At 38.1% G+C, this 20,306-nt stretch overlaps 2 protein-coding genes across 2 annotated transcripts; both read left to right on the top strand.

Annotated features, from left to right (window-relative positions):
* Positions 1-3,685: 3,685 nt before the first annotated feature.
* LOC112196490 (protein WHAT'S THIS FACTOR 1 homolog, chloroplastic) lies at positions 3,686-6,210 on the top strand. The gene is made up of 2 exons (XM_024336850.2): positions 3,686-3,846; positions 4,316-6,210. Exon 2 carries the CDS (start codon positions 4,552-4,554, stop codon positions 5,998-6,000), a length of 1,449 nt encoding a protein of 482 aa, XP_024192618.1. The 5' UTR covers positions 3,686-3,846; positions 4,316-4,551; the 3' UTR covers positions 6,001-6,210.
* A 2,789-nt stretch (positions 6,211-8,999) lies between these two features.
* Positions 9,000-12,678, top strand: LOC112196491 (WD repeat-containing protein 55). The gene is made up of 14 exons (XM_024336851.2): positions 9,000-9,277; positions 9,365-9,429; positions 9,503-9,587; positions 9,673-9,745; positions 9,848-9,954; positions 10,061-10,103; positions 10,160-10,216; positions 10,326-10,402; positions 10,554-10,602; positions 10,687-10,733; positions 10,819-10,892; positions 11,339-11,394; positions 11,709-11,829; positions 12,325-12,678. Exons 1-14 carry the CDS (start codon positions 9,147-9,149, stop codon positions 12,390-12,392), a joined length of 1,053 nt encoding a protein of 350 aa, XP_024192619.1. The 5' UTR covers positions 9,000-9,146; the 3' UTR covers positions 12,393-12,678.
* Positions 12,679-20,306: the final 7,628 nt, after the last annotated feature.

Raw genomic sequence — 20,306 nt, 5'->3', positions numbered from 1 at the left:
TGTCCTGTGCTCAGCTTGACTAATACAATCATTCATTATTACTAACTTGTCATGTTTCATCCACTTGAAATTATATAAGTGTTGAAAAAATGGAAGATTTTGTGAGGTTAGTTCTTACCATTCTTGTTCCGAGTATTCATTATTACTAGTTAGAAACTGTTCGGGTACAGATTATATATCAACGGTTAATAATAAAGTAATTGAGTTTTAAAAAACTTGACAAAAATAAAAGATAAATTATTTTAAAATTCTATAAATGACGATATATTATATAAACTAAAAGGCTGGAGATAAATAATTAAATAAGCTAAAATATCGATCACAAGTCTTAAGACGACATCGTCGCCAAAAATCCCAAGGCCCGAGACTTTTTTAACCTAGGTCCGAGTGAGTCAAAGACGACGTCGTCGCAAAAAACCCTCCATTCAGTCTCCAAACACCAATGGACCACTATTACAGCTCTCAAGACGACGTCGTCGCCCAAAACCCCAAGATCCGAGAAGATGTCGAAGCAACCCACCATCGACGATGCCGAACCAATCCGTTGTCGACGGTATACTCTTTGGAACAATACTGCATGCCTATGAATTAGTGGTGCATGTTGCCTTCTTTTTAGCATTATTTCTAACATCGACAAGTTTTGCAATAGTGCTCTTTTATCATTTTTGAAGTTCAAAAATGACTTGCATGCAGTGCAACCATGAGGAAATTGATGTTCATAGGAACTTTGTAGTTTGTGAACTTCCAGCAATTTTGTCTATTTAATTGGTTTCATTCGACCAGTGCCTTAGTCAATAATATATAATTTTGGTTAGTACTAGCATTTGTAAATCATTGGATTTGTAGATTTTTTTTTTCATATGAAAGTTATAAGGACGTTTTTTTTCTTGTATGTCGACACTTGTTAGGTGTCCTATAATACTTACAATGAAGTATTTTTTGGATTTAAGGTCTCGTGTCATAGTAAACATTTGAGGACATCTTTTGAACGTCCTAATAGATATTAGAGGACATTTGTTCGAGTTACAATGACGTTTTTCCAACATCCTAGAAGACATTAGATGACGTTTTTCTAAAGATACAAGGACACTTTTCACGTGTCCTGGTAAACATTTTAGGACGTTTTTCAAACGTCTTTAAAAGACACTTACAATGACTCATTGATAGATGACTTTTTTTTTTAAGTGTCATCTAAAGTTTTTAAAGACATTTTTCCAATGTCATTAAAAGTATTTTCTGTATTAGTCCAACCAAAGAAGTCAACAAACTATAGAGTTGATTTTGTGTTATGCATTGCTTCCTTAGGTCGTTCGATTATGGTATATGGCATTGTCGTGATTTTGGACATGTGGTCGATTAATTATGGTGCTGCCTTTTTTTTTTTTTTTTTTTTGAGGAAAGTGATAACTTCATTAATTTATCCATGGTTAGAAGGCACGTACATCAGATGCTATCTCATGCCAAAATCATAAATGGCACAAGCTACCGAGCAAAGGACAGGTGACCCTCACTGTTAACACATTCGCTCACTTATTGAGCCTAACACCACAAGGATCGAAACCCTCACAACCTAACTCCCCCAAATAGTAAAACTAGTCGCCTAGAGACCTCAATTGGTGTACAACTAGAGAAACTCAGAATTGAGCCGATAAAGATCTAAAAACCATGTGATAGGCTAAAAAACTCGAGAAAACTAGAAAGGCCGAAGCCACTAAGATCAGTAGAAAAACTAGACAAGAAACTAACACCAGATGTCCAACCCACATGACTAACAGACCAGCCCAAGGACATAGCCCAAGGACATAGCCCAAACCACCCGGACCAGCCTTGGAGCGTTGATGACGATCAGAAACCAGCACCACGACCCAAAAACTCCATTACCGCAACCACTGGCAGCCATCAAAATCGCTGCCGCTATTGAGATCCACCGAAGTCACCATCACCGTAGCACACTGTTGACCACCTTGCCAACGACCCAACCGAGCCAGACTATGAGATCTCCACCAGAACGGATCCTGTAAATCCGTCCACCTGCCGCCATAACCAGCCTCGCATCCATCCCAGCTGCCTTGGAGCCACATCCTCTTCCAAATCTATAGGTCGCAGCGGATTGCACCCTACCATCAGTTTCCGTCAGTCGCTTGTAGCAACTAGGCCTGGAAACGTGCGGGTATAGTGCGGGTACGGTGCGGGTTCTTAACGGGTCGGGTTCTTAACGGGCTAACCTGATAAGAACCCGTTAGCTTAACGGGTTTCGCGGGCCAAACCCGGCGGGTTTGCGGGTTTTCCGTTGGAACCCGTTAAGACCCATAAACAATTTTTTTATTTTATTTTTTAACTTTTTATCAAAGCAACTAAAACCAATTAAGACTTATGTATATAACCCTCATTTGCCATTTTCTCTATATGAACGTTTTTGGTTTTCTATTTTGAAATTTTTTATTTTCTATCTTTTTAGATTTTTTTTTTCCTTTCCTTTTTTGACAAAAAATGATTCACAAATCACAATTATACGACGATCCAACGGTCGGATCACCTAGAGGATCATCTTTACCAATTTATACGATGATCCAACGGTCAGATCCTCACGGATTGCCCTTAGTTTCATCCTCTCAAAATTATACTACAATCCAACGGTCAGATCCTCACGGATCGCCCTTAGGTTCATCCTCTCAAAATTATACGAAGATCTAACGGTTGGATCGTCCCGTATCACCCTTAGAATCATCCTCACAAAATTATATGACGATCCAACGGTCAGATCCTCACGGATCGCCTTTTGAATCATCTTTGCACAATTATACGAAGATCCAACGGTTGGATCGTCCCAGATCACCTTTAGAATCAGCCTCACAAAATTATACGATGATCCAACGGTCGAATCCTCACGGATCTCCTTTTGAATTGTCTTTTCACAATTATACAAAGATCCAACTGTCGGATCCATATGTGGAATAAGAAAAATTATAAAAATGCCCTTGTTGAAAAAAAAATAATAATAAAAAATTGGGGAACCCGTATGGGTAATGGGAAATGGGTTTTTGGGAAGGATTTTGAGTTAATGGGTTCCAACGGGTTTAGCCCGCAAAACCCATTAATTTGCGGGTTTTTTACGTGCGGGCTTTTTTTAGTCCGGATTAATAAATGGGCGGGTTTGTGCGGGTTTTTAGCGTGCGGGTATAGTGCGGGTTTGCGGGTTACGGGTTTGAATGCCAGGCCTAGTAGCAGTCAAACGCTTCCAATCCCAACACCAGTCCGTAGCCAAATCAGATCGATCTGGTCACCAACTCAATTCAGTTATCCTTCACGCTGGCAGCCTCGCCGCTCAACCAGAAGCATCCATCAAACTAGTCCCGTCCGACCACGCACAACGCACGCTGGCAAGGCCCGAGGCCCGCCCAGCATGGCGGCGCAGTCAGACGAGCGAAGCAGCCCTGAAGAAGGGAGTAGGTCGCAGAGGCGCGTACTAGGGGGTTTGGGGTTTTTTTTGTAATGAACCTTGTAGTTCAATTATGGTGCTGCCTTGATCTTGAATTTGTTTGAGTAATTGATAATGAATGTTGGTTTGTGAAAATTGTGAGCAGCTTGTATGTTTTATTATTATTATTATTTTTTTTTCAGAAAGTAATTATAAAAACCAGAATTAATTACTGTGATAATATTTAAATGGAAAAGAAGAAAAAAAAAATAGAAGCGCAGACAAGGGGAGCACGACCTTATCATCATCATCATCCATTTTCTCATTCTCATCATCCATCTTCCGATCCCAATCCCAGTCCCCTGACTCATCGATCTTCTCACAAACCCTAATAACTTATCCAGTTCCAGCTCTCACGCGGCCCTCAGGTATTACTTACCTTTTCTTTTACATTGCAACTCTTATCTTTGTCTGGTGAAATTGGGGTTTTGGTCTGTTTCCCTACTGAGAAAGTAGAAGTCGATCCAGAGTTTGATTTGCTTGGTCTGAAATGGAATGCTTAACAATTTTTCGCTTTTTTGGGTCATAATGAATTCAAAGATAGCAAAAATTGCTCTTCCTTTTTCTGCTGGGACTTGGGCAATTTGAATGAAAGCTAGATTTTATTGATTTTTTGTTCCAATTCTAGAAACAAAGTAAAGATTGCCCATATTACAAAAACAAAGGTACACTGAAAAGTCAAAATTTTCAGGCTTTATGGTTCATAATTTGAGCTCCAACTGTATTTAACCCTCAAAGCTGGCTCCTTGAGCTGATTTTGCATTATTATGGGTGGTTTCTTCCAGTTCCTTGGCTTGTTTTTATACAAATAGCTGTGTAACACTAGGGTTTCCGCAGAATAAAGCTTCAGTGGTCGGAGGATGTTTGGTTGGTTTTGCTATGGCGCTCTCAGTTTAAATGATGACAGGTTTGCTTCATCCCAGTCATGAGTGAAGCCATTATGGGGAAGTGCTCTATGTTACTATCATTGATAATGTGAGAATGATGATGATGATGATGATGATATTGTTACATCCAGCAGAGTCTCGCACAGACATAGATTAGTGCAGGAAGAAAGCTTGTGATTGCACCAAATGGGGGCGTTGTCCTTGCCTTTCTCATCGCAAAACTTTTTACCCATTACTTCTGTCAGTTCTGACTTCTTTCCTTGGAATCCTCGCTTATTTGAAGTCAGCAGAAATCATAAGAACAACAGTAAAACCAGAAATATCTCTTTTCCTGTTTCTTGCTCATCTGTCAAAACCGTGCGTAGTCCTTCACTAGACAGGCATGTTGTGAAACAGAACAAGATACGGTTTGTCCTGAAGTTACAAACACTGCTCCTTTCCAAACCAAGATGCTATATTCCACTTCAGATTCTTAATAAATGTCGATCCTACCTTTCCTTGTCAAAGCCCCGGTCCATCCTTTCAATGATCCATCGTTACCCTACCATTTTTGAAGTCTTCTCAATTCCAACAGCACCCATGCCATTCAATGCATCCAAGTCATTATCACAACCCTGTGTCCGTCTAACCCCAGCTGCAGCAGCGCTTGCTGCTCAGGAATCAACTCTAAAATCAGCCAACTCTGACTCCTTGGCTACCAAACTCCAGAAACTTCTTATGCTTTCTTCTCATCACCGGCTAGTTCTGTCAAAGTTGGTTCACCTTGGTCCAGATCTTGGTCTTCACCCTAATTTTCGGTCTCGTCTCTGCAATGACCATCCAGAAAAATTCAAGACTATTGATACCTCCTACGGCCGTGCACTTGAGCTTGTATCCTGGGACCAAGACCTGGCAAAACCTTTACCGCCTCCACAAGTTCAATCGCGTGGGCTGATAGTAGACAGGCCTTTGAAGTTCAAGCATTTGAATCTTCGGAAGGGTCTGAATCTGAAGAGGAGACACCAAGAATTTTTGATGAGATTTAGAGAAATTCCAGATGTGTGCCCTTACAATACCCCTGCCTCGGAATTTCCAAAAGAGTCAATTGAGGCAGAGAAAAGAGCTTGTTTGGTGGTGAGAGAAATGCTAGGGATGATGGTTGAAAAGAGAACATTAATAGACCACTTGACACATTTTAGAAAAGAGTTTGGTCTGCCCAACAAGTTGAGAGGGATGATTGTGAGGCACCCTGAGTTATTCTATGTGAGCTTGAAAGGGCAGAGGGATTCTGTATTCCTGGTGGAGGGCTATGATGAGAATGGTTCACTTTTAGACAAGAAGAAAGAAACTTTGGTGATAAAGGAAAAGTTGATGGAGTTGGTCAGGGAAAGCAAGAGGTTGAGAAAAGAGAGGAGGAAAGCTCGCCTTAATAACACTAGGATTGATGACTGTAATGGTGATAATAGTGATGATGATGATGATGATTATTATGATGATGGCTTCCTGGATTTGTTTGAGTCTGAGGATCTGTATTTGGATGACATTGGTGATGATAAAAGTGAGACACTAAATTACAGGCAGAATGGTGAGTTTTGGACTGCAGATGCTTATTCTGATGTTGAAGGCAGAGATGGGCAACATTTGGAGCCTTGGTAGGTGCTAGAAAAACTGTACATATCGTCCCTGTCTGAAATTTTTTGTGCAGATTTGTGATAATAGCTGGATAGTTTTCCGTGTCATATATAGATAGATCTAAACACACACTCTTTGAATAGATCATTGACACAAGGAGGAGAGTCCCTCAAAATCAGCTTTGTGCTTGTTTTGTTTTGAATTAACAAGCTTTAATCAGGTTTGGTTTTATTAGTACGGAAGGATCATACATTGTCCCATCCATCACTTGCAATGGTAAACTAGTTTATTTTCAGAAGATGAGTGACTAAATATAAAAAGGTTGATTTCAGATAATACTTTGGTGGCTACTGAAGCAGCTCATTTTATGCATAAATTGCGTAAACAAGCAGAGGGTTTTTTCTGACTAAAGTTGGATATTAGTAAGGCATATGACAGGTTGGAATGGAATTTTCTGGAAGCTGTGTTGGCAAAGATGGGGTTTGAGTCAAGTTGGATTCGAATGGTGATGAGTTGTTTGACTACCGTTCGATACTCTGTTCTCATAATTGGGGAACCTTCTGGCTATATTACACCTACGAGAGGGATTAGACAAGGGGATCCTTTATCCCCTTATCTATTTATTTTGTGTGCAGAGGGGTTATCGTCAATGATCACAAATGCAGTGGCTGAGCATAGCTTGGAGGGGTTGCGTATGTGTCCAGATGCTCCGATTTTACATCATTTATTCTTTGCGGATGATAGCTTAATTTTTAGGTCAGCCGTGGAGGCAGAGTGCAGAAAATATAGAGCTTTGCTTGATGTATATGAGAGAGCGTCAGGGCAGAGGATAAATTTACAGAAAAGTAGTGTGGTATTTAGTAAAAATGTGGCTCCAAGTCTACAAGCTCAGTTAGCTGCTATTCTGGAAGTGAAGTGTGTACAAGAGCATGATAGATATTTGGGTTTGCCATTGCATGTGGGGAAGTCCAAAACGGAGATCTTTGAGTATATCAGAGAGAGTATTACAAAGAAGCTGACTAGTTGGAAAACAAAAATATTGAGTTCAGCAGGAAAAGAGATTATGATAAAGGTGGTAGCACAAACGATGCCTTTGTACACAATGAATTGCTATTTATTACCAAAAGGATTATGTGATGATTTGCAACAATTATGTGCTCAATTTTTTTGGGGTGATACAGATGATAAAAAGAAGATTCATTGGCGTTCCTGGGATAGAATGTGCCTTACTAAAGCAGAGGGTGGAATGGGTTTTAAAAACTTGTATGCTTACAATTTGGCTATGCTTGCGAAACAGGGGTGGGGATTGATTTCGAATCCGGCTTCTTTGATTGCTAGATTGTTTAAAGCGAGATATTACCCTAATTGTTCTTTTTGGGAGGCAGATATGGGGGAGTCTCCATCTTTTTCTTGGCGGTCCATTCTAACAAGTAGACCGGTTTTAAAGGCTGGGACTCAGTGGCAAATTGGTACAGCGCAGCAGATTGATATATGGAAGGAGAATTGGATACCGGATGTGCCTTTTGGAACTTTGACCAGACCGGTACATTGTGAGTTCGATATGGTGGCAGATTTGATAGATGGAGATTCCAGGAGGTGGTCCATACAGGTACTTCATACTCTGTTTCCTCCTACTATTGTGGAAAAAATCATGTGTATTCCTTTGAGTCGAAATGGTAGAAGCGATAGAGTAACATGGAAATTGGGAAAAAAGGGTTTTTATTCTGTCAAGAGTGCTTATTGGGTGGCTCGAGATATGGTGTTAGCTAATCTGAGGGCTTCAACATCTGTGGGTGATCCGTTTGCACTTCTTTGGAAGGCTTTATGGACTGCTAAAGTTCCAGAGAAGGTTCAAATTTGCCTCTGGAGGGCGTGTAATAATCTGTTGCCTACAAGGGATAGATCAAGTACTAAAGGATACACAGGGGAGTTGGGTTGTTTGCTGTGTAGTCACCCTTATGAAGATAGCAGGCATGTTTTTTGTGCTTGTCCGGTGGCCAAGGAAATATTGAGTGCTGCTCCTTTTAATTTGCTGCTTTACATGTCGCATAATTTTTCTTTCAAAGAGTGGATTTTAGAACAAGCTATTCAAATGTCTGCTAATATTTTTGCCAAGCTTCTTATGACTATTTGGGCGTTGTGGAAGAATCGAAATGACAAGCTATGGTCAGATAAATCTCAAAGTGCAATGGCTATTTCTTTGAGTACTGGGACCTGGTATGAAAGTTTCTTGATAAATCGGTATCCCAATGCTAAGCAGAAGAAAGCCCGCGTTCATCAGTTTTGGAAAGCACCAAGGGAAGGCGGTCTCAAGTTGAATATTGATGGTGCGTTTTTACCATAAGTAGGGTATGGTGCAGTTGGTGGTGTTATCCGGAATGATCACGGTGACTTTGTTGCTGCTCTAGCGCGTAAGGTTAGTTATGTTAACACAGCTTTACAAGTTGAGTTGTTAGCTATACGAGCTGGTATGGATCTATGTCAAGCTATGATGATTGAGGAAGTGATTATTGAGAGTGATTGCTTAGTTGCTATTCAAGCTATAACATCAGAGGCGCCTGATATGTCTGTTTATAGTGCTATTATTGAGGATATCAAGGCTGGTACAAGAGGTTTTCGGACCATCTCTTTTGTTCATGCTTCTCGTTCTGCAAATTGTGTTGCTCGTAGGCTAGCTAGTCATGCCTTTGAAAATGAAGGTAACTTTGAGTGGTTTGTTCATGCTCCAGATTTAATCTTGGATGTCATCATGTACGATTGTAATCATCGTAATTGATCAATAAAATTTTCGGAAGTTTATTTCAAAAAAAATATATATATATAAAAAGAATCAATAAGGGTGGGTTTAATATAAAAACACAAAACATTATGGCCTCTACCTCTACACTGCCCAACTGCTCAGTAGAATTCAAACATCATCGCCACTCGAGTTTCTCCACAAATACAAACTCAAACTCAAAAACTCATCTTCTTCAGTTCTTCTTCACTCTGCATGCAACTGTGTTGTGTTACGAAAGATCAGACCCAATAGTCTCTGCATTACCAGAACCCCAAGGGCAGGGCATTCACTTGCTGCAACTCGCTCGCTCTCCTTTTTGTTTTTCCTGCATGATGTCAACTCAGATGGGCTCTCCCTACAGGCCTACCGACACAAGTGTCTAACTGAGGAAATGGAAATAAACTTGGGGAAATTGGCGTTTGACCTCGATTTTCATCCATCGCAGCAATTAGTGACTACAGGTCTCACCGATGGCCACCTTCACTTGTATCGATATTCATCTGGTGGTTCACTACCTGAAAGGTCCAAACAAAAAAAATTCGGCTCCCTTCACATTTATTTATTTTAGATTCTTAATATAAAATGATGATTATGACTTTATGGTTATAGGGTGTTGGAAGTTCATGCACATAGCGAATCTTGCAGAGCTGCTCTGTTCGTCAACGGTGGCAGTGGTAATTTCTTGTATATTCACATATTGTGGTATAACTATTTGGGCTAATAAGCAGCTATTGATGGATTATGTAGCCATTTTGACAGGGTCTCTAGACCACACAATCTTGCAATATGTGGAAACTGGTTCTGCTATCGCTTGCCTTGAAAATGCTCATGAGTCTCTCTCTTCTCTCTTCTTAATCGGTATTCAAGAGTGCTCATTTTGGTCATATTCTGAACAATCATATCTTCATCTGATGCAGCGATGCAATCAATAGACTTATAAACTTGACCGCATCTACCATTGCCTCTGGAGATGATGGAGGCTGTATTAAGGTTATTTTCTATGACTTGTGGTTCCCTTGCCTTTGTTATGTTTTGTATTTTTTTTTCTGTAATTTTAATTCCTTTGCGCCTTTGCCTTTGTTCATTCTTCAGCTCTGGGATACCAGACAACGATCTTGCTGCAATTCCTTTAATGCTCATCAGGACTACATCTCCGATATGACTTTTTCAGCTGATTCCATGAAAGTCCTGGGAACTAGGTAATCCTCCATGTTGTTGTTTTCTTTATTTGTTCCTGCTATTCAATTTTAATGTTTACTCCTGAACCTATTTATTTATTTTATCTATTTCTAATGCACTGTTAAGTGGGGATGTAACTCTGTCTGTTTGCAATCTTCAAAGAAATAAGGTAAGGCCAGTACTGAAAGTTTTCAGTTTAATTAGTTGGTTCTGTGGTTATGCTAGGTCCTAGATGAATCTGAGTTTTCAGAAGATGAGCTACTGTCTGTTGTTATCATGAAGGTAATTTCTTTCTGCTATGTCTTAAGTGATCCTTCTAGTAATATTATGATCCAGTACTCACAAATTTCCTCCCTCTTGGCATTTTCCTTCTCTCTGTAATCCCTATCAGAATGGTCAGAAAGTTATTTGCAGCTCTCAGACTGGGAATATATTGTTGTATTCATGGGGTTGTTTCAAGGATTGCAGGTATGTTATTTTGACCATGTATAGCAATTCAAAATGGATGATTAAAAGTCATTAGATACGTACGGTCTTTAGTCATGATAGGTAAACTTTCAATTTTGTATACCTCTCTTTCCCCCAACTGATTTTCCGTTGTTAATTATTTGAATTCCAGTGATCGTTGTATTGATCTCTCTCCAATTTCTGTTGATGCTTTGTTTAAGGTGAGTTGGTCATATTTCTTTTATATCATCTAATGGCATTCAAGTCAGAGTTTGTTTATTAAGCATTTTAAATTTTTTGGCTAGCTTGATGAAGATAGACTTATTGCTGGATCTGAGACCGGACTTATCAGGTGAGACTTCATGCAGAATGACTTCATCATACTTTCATATTTTGCTTTTCTGGATGTGAAAAATTAATTTTATGAATTTCTTTAGCCTAGTAGGCATATTACCAAACAGAGTCATCCAACCAATTGCAGAGCACTCAGAATATCCGGTAGAGCGTCTTGGTATGTATTCCTTTTTCAAAGGCTTGAGGAATCAATGTAGGCATTCATATATCTTATGATTTTTAAGGTCAAGATTTTCTCCGACGGTTGATTGTTTCTAAATAGCATTTAATGGAGTCGGACCCATTAATAACAAGCTTGTGATTTGTACTTCTTAACACGTATGTTCTATTCATGATGTGAGGTGAATATGATTTTTAAGGTCAAGATTTTCTCCGACGGTTGATTGTTTATAAATAGCATTTAATGGAGTCAGACTTATTAATAACAAGCTTGTGATTTGTACAACATGTTTGTTCTATTGATGATGTGAGGTGAATATGCGCTAATTGGAGTCACCTTAAACGTGACCTCTCTTTAATATGGATTCAATTGTTTGATTTGGTGTTCTGGCCTTCTCCTTAACTGGATTACGGTTTTAACATACTGATTCGTTTCTTCTGCAGCTTTTTCTCATGATAAAAAGTTTCTGGGCAGCATAGCACATGATCAGATGTTAAAGGTCTCTATCTCCCTCTCTCTCATATATAATGGATCAAAAAAGTTTTGGAGTTTTGACAGGAAGAAGGATTTCTTGGTATATGCCTATTAGCTTTGGTTTCATTCTGACACCTGATCAGTGGAAAAAGTAAAGTAAATTTGGTTCTTGCACCATATATTGTTGTCTTCTGTGAAAAATGTTTTCGTCAACAAGTCACCTTTATGGTTTTGTGATACAACTTCTGTTGTCTCTCACTTTCTAGTATTGACTAAATATCATATCTTTAGGAGGTATCCAGCAGTTTTATGCACTCTCCTGATTACTGTTTCTTGCAGCTCTGGGATATGGATGATATATTGCAAGGCTCTGGAAACACTTCAAGGACTCAAGCAACTGTGGGGGAGAATGATAGTGATGAGATGGATACAGATATTAATACTCCAAAGTCTAGAAAAGGTATGCAGCACTATATATAAATAAATAATCGTGTTGTGTATTCCATAGACGCCCCTTGATCTGCGCTGCAATAATAAGTTTTAGGCAAAATTATCCCTACCCTTTCATTTAAGCTCTTCACTGTAACTATTATAGTTGCAGATGATTGATATCTTCTGCATCATTTGGGCCTCACTTTGGTGGTTAGAATATTTATCAGTATATTTTGACAAGTTTATGAATGGATCCTCCAAAATTTGAGGAACAGCTTTCTTTCATTGCTCATACTCAGACTTTTTTGTATCTGCTCCATTTCCATCTCTGATTTGCAACAAATTAATTCGCTAGTTAAAATAATTTAGAACTTGATTGCCCTGTGGAAATGCCAGCAGTCTGAGGATATTGTTGTTTATGCCTTCTGCAACATAGATCTAATTATTTGATTATGTTGCTAGAAATCTACATCATATCATATTGCTGTATAATTGTGTTTGATTGGTGTGACAATCTTTGCAGGAACAAAGAGAAAAAATGCAAGCAAAGATCATGTTATGGGTTCACACAACTTTTTTGCTGATTTATAGATGGATGGTTGATTGCAAGTTCTCTCTAACTTTGACAGATAATGTCGCTGAAGAACATAAGCTTCCCTTGTCAATCACATACTGCTAGAAAGACGTTTGGTTCCTGTGGAATTTTGGTTTTTCCCTTTGGGTTAGGGAATTGTAAAATATTCATTTTTGATATATTTACTTTTTTGTCCTATTTATGTATGTTAATGAAGAGTCTTTTTAATTTGGTTTTTTTGCTGCTCCAGACAGGGAATTCTATGTTTATTAGAAATATTACAAGATTTGCAATATTATCTTACAAGACTTGCAATATTATTTTATGGACATCAAATGTATGTAGATCTCTCTATGCTTAACCTTGATTGGAATCATACAAGAAGTTTGCTGGAAATATTTCTACACTCAACATGGTAGGGTTTTCAGTATAGAGCGGTGATCCAACTGACCCAACTTTTATAGCACAAAGGTTGACCATACAAAATGAATATACCTTAAATAAAGATTGTCGAACATCCAATGATGAAACGAAAAGATTTCAGCTTGATGTTCATAAATATTACTTTCATCATCCGCTTTGAAGGACTAGACTGTTTTTCACTATTTTTCTTTTATAAGGTTTTTCACTCGTGTTTAACTCAAAGAATCAGCTCGATGTTCATAAATATTATACTTTCATCATCTACTTATGTACCCTCACTCTGACCACTAAATGGAAAAGAGATAGGTTGGACATACTGGTCACCAAGTGTCTTTTTTGTATTTTCTTGTTGTAACCATATATGTTTCTGATATTATTTTTCTTATTTTTTTTCTTATTTATTCAAAAAGAAAAAAGAAAAAGTTTTCTTATCAATTAGAATTAATATCTGGGTGATCTAATTGAAGATATAACACCTTCAATTGAAATATTTTAGTGAACATGACTTCAGTACTTCTTTTCAATAGTTGGTATATCATGAACTTGTATTTGACTGTCATGTATGGTCGTATGGATATGATCATATGCACACCGGTAGGTTGCAGGGTTGAAAATGCTTGTGGTCAACTCAAAAATGAGATTAAGTTGTGCATCACTGAAAATTCCTAAATAGGACTCAGCGGCCTATAAAATAACGATCACCAAGAAACTAAAGGAAGTTCATGGAAAATGCAGGGATTATAAACAACCGAAAACAAATCCTTGGATGTTATGAGTTCATTTTTCAGGATGATTAGAATTATCCTGGTATTATCTGCACTGTTCATATGTACCTTGAGCTTCTTCTTTTTCTTTTTCTTCTATTTTTTTTTTTTTGGTTTTTGTCCATTTACCCTATTTCTAGACATTTTTTTCCCACTTACCTCATTAAGTTTTTTTAATTCTCACTTACCCAAAACACTCTAAGGAGGTCTTCCCTAATACCCCATTAAGATATTTTTTTTAATACCATTTTACCCTCACCTTTGTTACTTAGAGAGAGAGAGAGAGAGAGAGAGATTAAATGGAAGAGAGATAAACCATAGGGGACTTCGCCGGAGCCCCGTCACCGGTCGCCGGATTCCGGTCACCGACCTCCTGAATCCAGCAACTTTCACCAGAATCCAGCAACTTTCACCAAAATCCGGCGATTCCAGTCACCAGCCGCCGCCCACCGAACTTTTATAAAAATCTCACCGAAAAGGTTTGTTGCCCCCAATAGACATCTATTGCCCCCCAATGATAATTTTTACACATTTTGGTACTTTGGGTCAAGGACCTTTTTTTTTTTTGGCTATATAGTTGTGGTGGTATGATAGGCAAACTGCATTTGCCTCTAATGGCAACTAAGGCAAAAGGTTATACATAACGATAGCTGGAAGATGCTAAAAAAACAAAAGAAACTTCCATTTCATATATTAAATTGGGGATCCCCTTGGAGAAATTTTAAATACACACTCCAAATTACTTAATACACATCCCTATTATTTTATATTTCAAATCAAATTTTATAGGTAGATTAATGACCAAAATAGACATCTATGTATTAGAAGAAAAATAATAATAATCATATCTTCCATATATTATTCTATAATTATAAAACACAATGAATTTCTATACATGGCATCCTCATTTAAAACAAGAATGAAACCATCTAATTTAAATTTTCCTTAAATAAATTGTAATTAAATGGGGTGAGAGAACATATAATTTAGAATTTTGAAATCAATGGCACTAAATGTTTTTAAAACATATCGCTTTACTACCACTGTTTAGTTCTTTTTTTTTTCTTTCTAAAAGTTATGATTAGTCAATTTATTATCTAATATAAAACATCACAGGTATAAAACTTTGTAATTGTTAATTTGTTCGAGCATCCAATGACAACTTCATAGTTCCGCCATTATGGGGAAACAACTTATACAATTTTGGTTGAATGTTTGACTCAAAATTTTATATTTGATTAATAGGGTATTTGGTGGATGAGAACGTACTCAAATAATACAAAACATATTTCTAAAGCATCTATTTGAAGGAACAATAATGAATCCTTATGGATTTCTCAATAACTAACACAAGTAATTAATATGGTCAATTATATATACTAATCAAATTAAATAGTAGCCTTAATGTAGTTAAATAATAGTGTATTTCATGGTTTTTTAGTTTAAGGATATTTTGGATAATTTGAGTTGTGTATTTAGTAAAATATTAGAATGAGAAATTAAATGGTAAGTGTATTGAGTAAGGAGTGTGTATTAAGTAATTAGGGGTGTGTATTTAAAACATATCATCCCCTTGGGTGCATTAAGGCACCGGTACATTAAAAAAGATGCCCTTGGGCGACCGGTACCAAGCAGTTGCACCGATTGTGAGTTAGGTTGAAAATTTGAAATCAAGTGCCTCGACTACTGAGCCACTCACTCACTCAATCATCTTCATCGTCTTCTCCGTCTTCTTCCTTCTCCCAACTCCATCATTTTGCATCTCTGGTTCCTCTCTCCAAACTCCCTTCACATCCTCTTCGTAAACCCTAAATCTGAAATCCCTCTTACCTGATTCCTCTCTCTTTTTCTCCATTCTGAAATCCCTAAAGAAATCCCTCATCCCCTCTCTGAAATCCCTCTAATCCATAACCCTCATTCTTCTCTGGTTCTTCTCTCTTTTTCGCTATCTCTGAAATCACTCAGACCAAACATGCCGCCGAAGGGCTACACAAAGAAGGCACCTAAAATGGCGAAACTGAGCAGCTCCAGTAACTCTGATGGAGGTGCCCAAAAGAGTCGAATCACAACCTCTAAACCGAGCAGCTCCACAACAATCTCTGACGGAGGCCCCTTAAAGAGTGCCCGAATCGCCGCCTCTAAAGTGTCAGCTTTAGCGACGGTCTCTAAGGTCTCAAACCAAAATTCTCCAATTTTGGATTTCGTAAAGAAAGCTTTTGTTGACGGCACTGAAGCAGTGATTGACGCACCGAAACAGAAACCTCCTTCCAATGAGACGCGGTCGCGAAAAGAGAAGGCACCAGCATCAGAGGATTTAGAGTTGTCTACCTCATCTACGGAAGCCAAAGAGGTGAAGGATCAAAAGAAACTCATCATGAAGAATAAAGCCTCCGGTCATTCCATGAGCTTTTTGAACTACCTGTAAGTATTCAAATTTCCATCAAATTAGTAATTATGTCAAATGACTAAAGTTATGTGAAATTGTTAGATTGAGAGCAGGAATATTCAACAAAAACAAATCAATCCCCCAAAGCTAAACCATGATGTGAGTATTGATTGAAATTACATGCTTGTTTTGCAATTACATGAAATACCAACTGTGATTCCTACTAATTGAGCCAATTGCTTATGTTTTAGTTTCGAGTTGATATATCTCAAAAATGGAAAGAGCTTCCAGCTGAAGAGAAGGAGAAGTACGTAGTGACTGATCAATGTGGTCAGTCATCAGTTTCTGAGGAAGAGTTGCTTGAGTTAGTTAGGATTGATACCCATTGCTCTCCAGACCGCTTCAGGTCTTTGGTTACAGATTTTAGAGATGAGAAAAAGGCAGCCTATTCAGCAATTGGATTTGATGTGTTGTTGAAAGATGTCAGGAAGGAAAATGCACCACTCTATGTTGCGTGTCCTTGTGGACTCTGTAGACCATGAACCATGCACTATAACCATGCACGAAAAGGAGATTGAAATGGATGCAAGTAACTTTGAAAATGTGATGGGGTTGAAGAATGCTGGGTCGGAGGTCACCTTTAAATGTTCCACTAATGATCACCCTGAGTTGATGGCGATAATAGACTCATTGTGTGGAAAGGATAAGAAGATCAGTTTAAGGGACGTGCATACCTACCTGAAAGATACAGAAGAAGTTGGCGACAAGTCAAGCGCCTGTTTGTGTTGTTAACAATGAGCACCATCCTTAGCCCATCTGCCTCACTGACAGTACCAGAGAAGTGGCTGCTGGCCTTGAAGGAAACTTGCCCTATTAAAACTTTAAACTAGGCCGATTACTCATTCAAATATTTGATTGAGGTACTCTCAGTCCTATTATAGCAGTTGTGTCATGTTTCTGCAACTATTCTATTTTGATTGTGTTTCACATGGGAAGATCATTGTGGACAAGTCCTTCTACCCAATTGAAGCTTAGGGGGACCAACGAGCAAACTGCTCAAATGGGTGAACAAGCAAGGTGGTTTGCTAGATGAAACAATTCTTGTGGCAAAGGTTGGCGATTGTGTTGGTACTGGAGATCAGGCCAAAGCATATGTGGTGATTAAGAAAGAAATGCCTCAATTGGCTGCCAAAGTGAATGGGATGGAAAATAATATGTGCAATTTGAGAGATGATATGATAGGAAAGATGGACAAAGTCTTGAGTAGGCTAAACACTTTGACGTCAGAAAATGTGAATGCCAATCAGAACCCTCAAATTGATGGCTTAGCAGAGAAAGTGTGCCTCAATAAAGCTTCAAAAAAGAAAGCGAGAGAGCAATATGAGGTATAAAGTTATGAAGTTGTGGGCAGTAGTGAATGGAGAATGAAACGGAGTGTTGTGTTTCTTGTTAGTTGATCAATAATAAAGGAATGCATTGAATGCATTTCTTTATAGTTGCTGTGTTTCTTTGTGGTTGATCAATAAAGGAATGCATTCACTGCATTGAGAGCAATATGCATGAGGTATAAAGTTATGAAGTTGTGGGCAGTAGTGAATGGAGAATGAAACGGAGTGTTGTGTTTCTTGTTAGTTGATCAATAAAGGAATGCATTCACTGCATTTCTTTATAGTTATTGTGGTGTTTCCGTTTGTGTAGTGCACGTCGCACCTTGTAATAAGAGATGAGTGGCTTTTAATGGAGTTACTTTTCAATGTATCCTTTCTCTGTTCACTGTTACTGAATGCAACTATTTTCCCATTCTGTTTATTGACACGCAACTACTTTCTATCTCACGTAGGTGTTATTGGTATATGGGGAAGAGTGGTGACAAAAAAAGAAGACCTCCTTGATTTGCCTATCTAACTCAACATCTGTAGTCAGCCCACTAAAAAGAATGAAGAAAGTTGATGCCAACCCCACGACCAAGAGTAACATAGAGAAGATTAGTAACTTCAAAGTCAAGGGAGATCGAGAGGAGGCTGACAAAGTAGTGTTCAGGTTTGTTTATGATGTGTCAGCTAAAGAGAATGAGACCATTATGGATAGTGAAAATTTCTTCACTAGCTGAAAAGTAGTTTGGTCACTTAAACCTAACAGATGGATTGAAGATGGTATAATCAATTTATTTAGTGACTATCTATTTCTCGAAGGCTTGCCAGGCGATAGTTGTTGTTACTTCACTACTTTTGTCAAAAAATGAAAAATTACAATGCCAGAGACGTGTGGAGATTTGGTTATGGCAGTTTCGAAGGGTTCGGGTGTAAAGAGATTTAAGAATGACATACACAGTGCTAGAAGGTAAGTGATTGGTTTTTCTTTGTGTTTAGCTATAATTGTTGGTTTTTCTCTCGATCGTACATCACCTTCTCATTCATATTTTCAACAGATTTTCATACCAATGCATGACATCAATCATTGGTACATGTTTGTTATGCGTTTTGATAACTAGATAGCAGAAGTGTGGGATAGCTTCGATAGGAGACGGTAGGGCTGGCAAATTCTCCCGAGCCAAACCAGCCAACCGAATTCGTCCCGAACCAAGATTTTCGGTAACCGACAGCTTCGGTAACAGAAGTTTTGGTACGGTATAACTGAACCGAGCTCTGGTATCTGGTACGGTACTAGTATTGATTCTCACAGAAATACGGTATACCGTACCGTACCAAGTATTTAATATAATATTTATTTATTTTAAATATTTCTTATATTATCAATCATAGCCGTTGATTTTCTTCAGTTTTAATTCATAACCGTTAGATTAAAAGTTTCCAAACCCTAATCCCTCAGTCCCTCTCTCGGTCACTCCCTCATCCTCTCTCTCTCTTTCTCTCGAACCCGAGCAAGGCTCTGAGGTTCTGAGCCTCTCAAAGTCTCAATCTCCTTGAAGATCAATTGAATCTTTCGAACCAAGTCCCTCTCTCGGTCACTAGGTCACTCCCTCAGTCTCTCTCTCTCTGTCTCTCTCTCTCTCAAACCCGAGCAAGGCTCTGAGCCTGTCAAAGTCTCAATCTCTTTAAAGATCAATCGAATCTTTCGAACCATTGCTGCTGGTGAGTACGACCTTCGATTGTTTTCAATTTTAGTGATTAGAAGCTTTGGATTGTTGAGATTTACCAATTTATTCTGGGTTTTCATGGTTTTCCTTTTGTGCTTGGAGGAATCGGAGGATCGAGGACTAAGTTTGATCTTTGAGGGAGAAGAAGGCAAAGTTTGAATCTGGTAGGTGCAGACTGCAAACCGTGCTGACCCAGAATCTAGTAGGTTTTCCGTTTTCCTTTTATTGCTTTTCTTGTTTGGTCTAACATGCTGTATTTGGAGTTTCTAATCCAGAATCTTGGTTTTGTTGTTTTTTGTAATGTTGAAATATTCTAGACCCTGGTGTTTTTATCAGAATTAATTAAAGTTTTATGCTTTTTGTGTTTCTGAGTTGCTCCAAGCCTCCATGAATGTAATGATAGCATATATCTTCGATTTGGATATAGTTAGAAACTTAGAATTGTTCCTGTATGAAGATGAATTTGGATGGAGTTTATGAAATCCCAGTAACTCTTAACTCTTAAGCTATGCATTTCATTATATGAAGCATTTGTAGATTAATTGAGAAATCAAATGGAGAGTATTGCTTTTGAAAGAGGGGAAAAATAGTTTATTGGTTTTCTGGGTTTCGGCATTATCAAAAGCTTGCTTCAGAAGCAGCAGTTTACAGTAAAGCTTTTTATGGTTTAAGTCATCTGTTATTGTTCCAATTTTTGTTTCAATTTGTTATCGGTTTAAATCATCTCTTATTATAAATTTTCAGGTGTTGTTCCTAATCTCAACAATTCAAGGAATCAACAAATCAATGCCTCATTAAACCTGGAGCAACATAGGAGCACAGCAGTTGGTCGGTTTGGAGCAAGAGGTCAGTTTGTTTGCCAAGTTAGATGATGAAAATGTTATGTATGTTAGTGTGTGTGTGTGTGTGTGTGTGTGTGTGTATATATATGTTATATGCTCTGTGCACTTTTGTTTGTAAGAATTAGTGATTTGTGAATTGTTATATGTTTACACTTTTACTGTTATATGTTTAGCTTTGTGTTTTGTGAATTAGTGATTTATGAAAATGTTTACACTTTTACTATTATATGTTTAGCTTTGTGAATTGTTTCAGCAATGATTTCATTGAGTTGTTTAGTTGTGATTTGTGAACCACTGAACTGTTTATATATATATATGGTTGATGTTTGTATGTTTTGTCTGTTTGGAGTTTATGTAGCTAATGCGATTATAATGTTTGATGTTTCTGCAGCTAATGCGATTATAATCTGAGCCCCCCC

This window comes from Rosa chinensis, chromosome 4 (assembly GCF_002994745.2).
Source record: "Rosa chinensis cultivar Old Blush chromosome 4, RchiOBHm-V2, whole genome shotgun sequence".
NCBI lineage: Eukaryota > Viridiplantae > Streptophyta > Magnoliopsida > Rosales > Rosaceae > Rosa > Rosa chinensis.
This window is presented reverse-complemented; position numbering and strand designations above follow the sequence as displayed.

Bases quoted from the DNA above. Each gene is read 5' to 3' on its own strand.
- LOC112196490 (XM_024336850.2), top strand. From the start codon at position 4,552: ATGGGGGCGTTGTCCTTGCCTTTCTCATCGCAAAACTTTTTACCCATT.
- LOC112196491 (XM_024336851.2), top strand. From the start codon at position 9,147: ATGGAAATAAACTTGGGGAAATTGGCGTTTGACCTCGATTTTCATCCA. The intron at 9,955-10,060 runs GTAATCCTCCAT...TGCACTGTTAAG, and splicing joins ATGAAAGTCCTGGGAACTAG to TGGGGATGTAACTCTGTCTG. The intron at 10,734-10,818 runs GTGAGACTTCAT...GAATTTCTTTAG, and splicing joins TCTGAGACCGGACTTATCAG to CCTAGTAGGCATATTACCAA.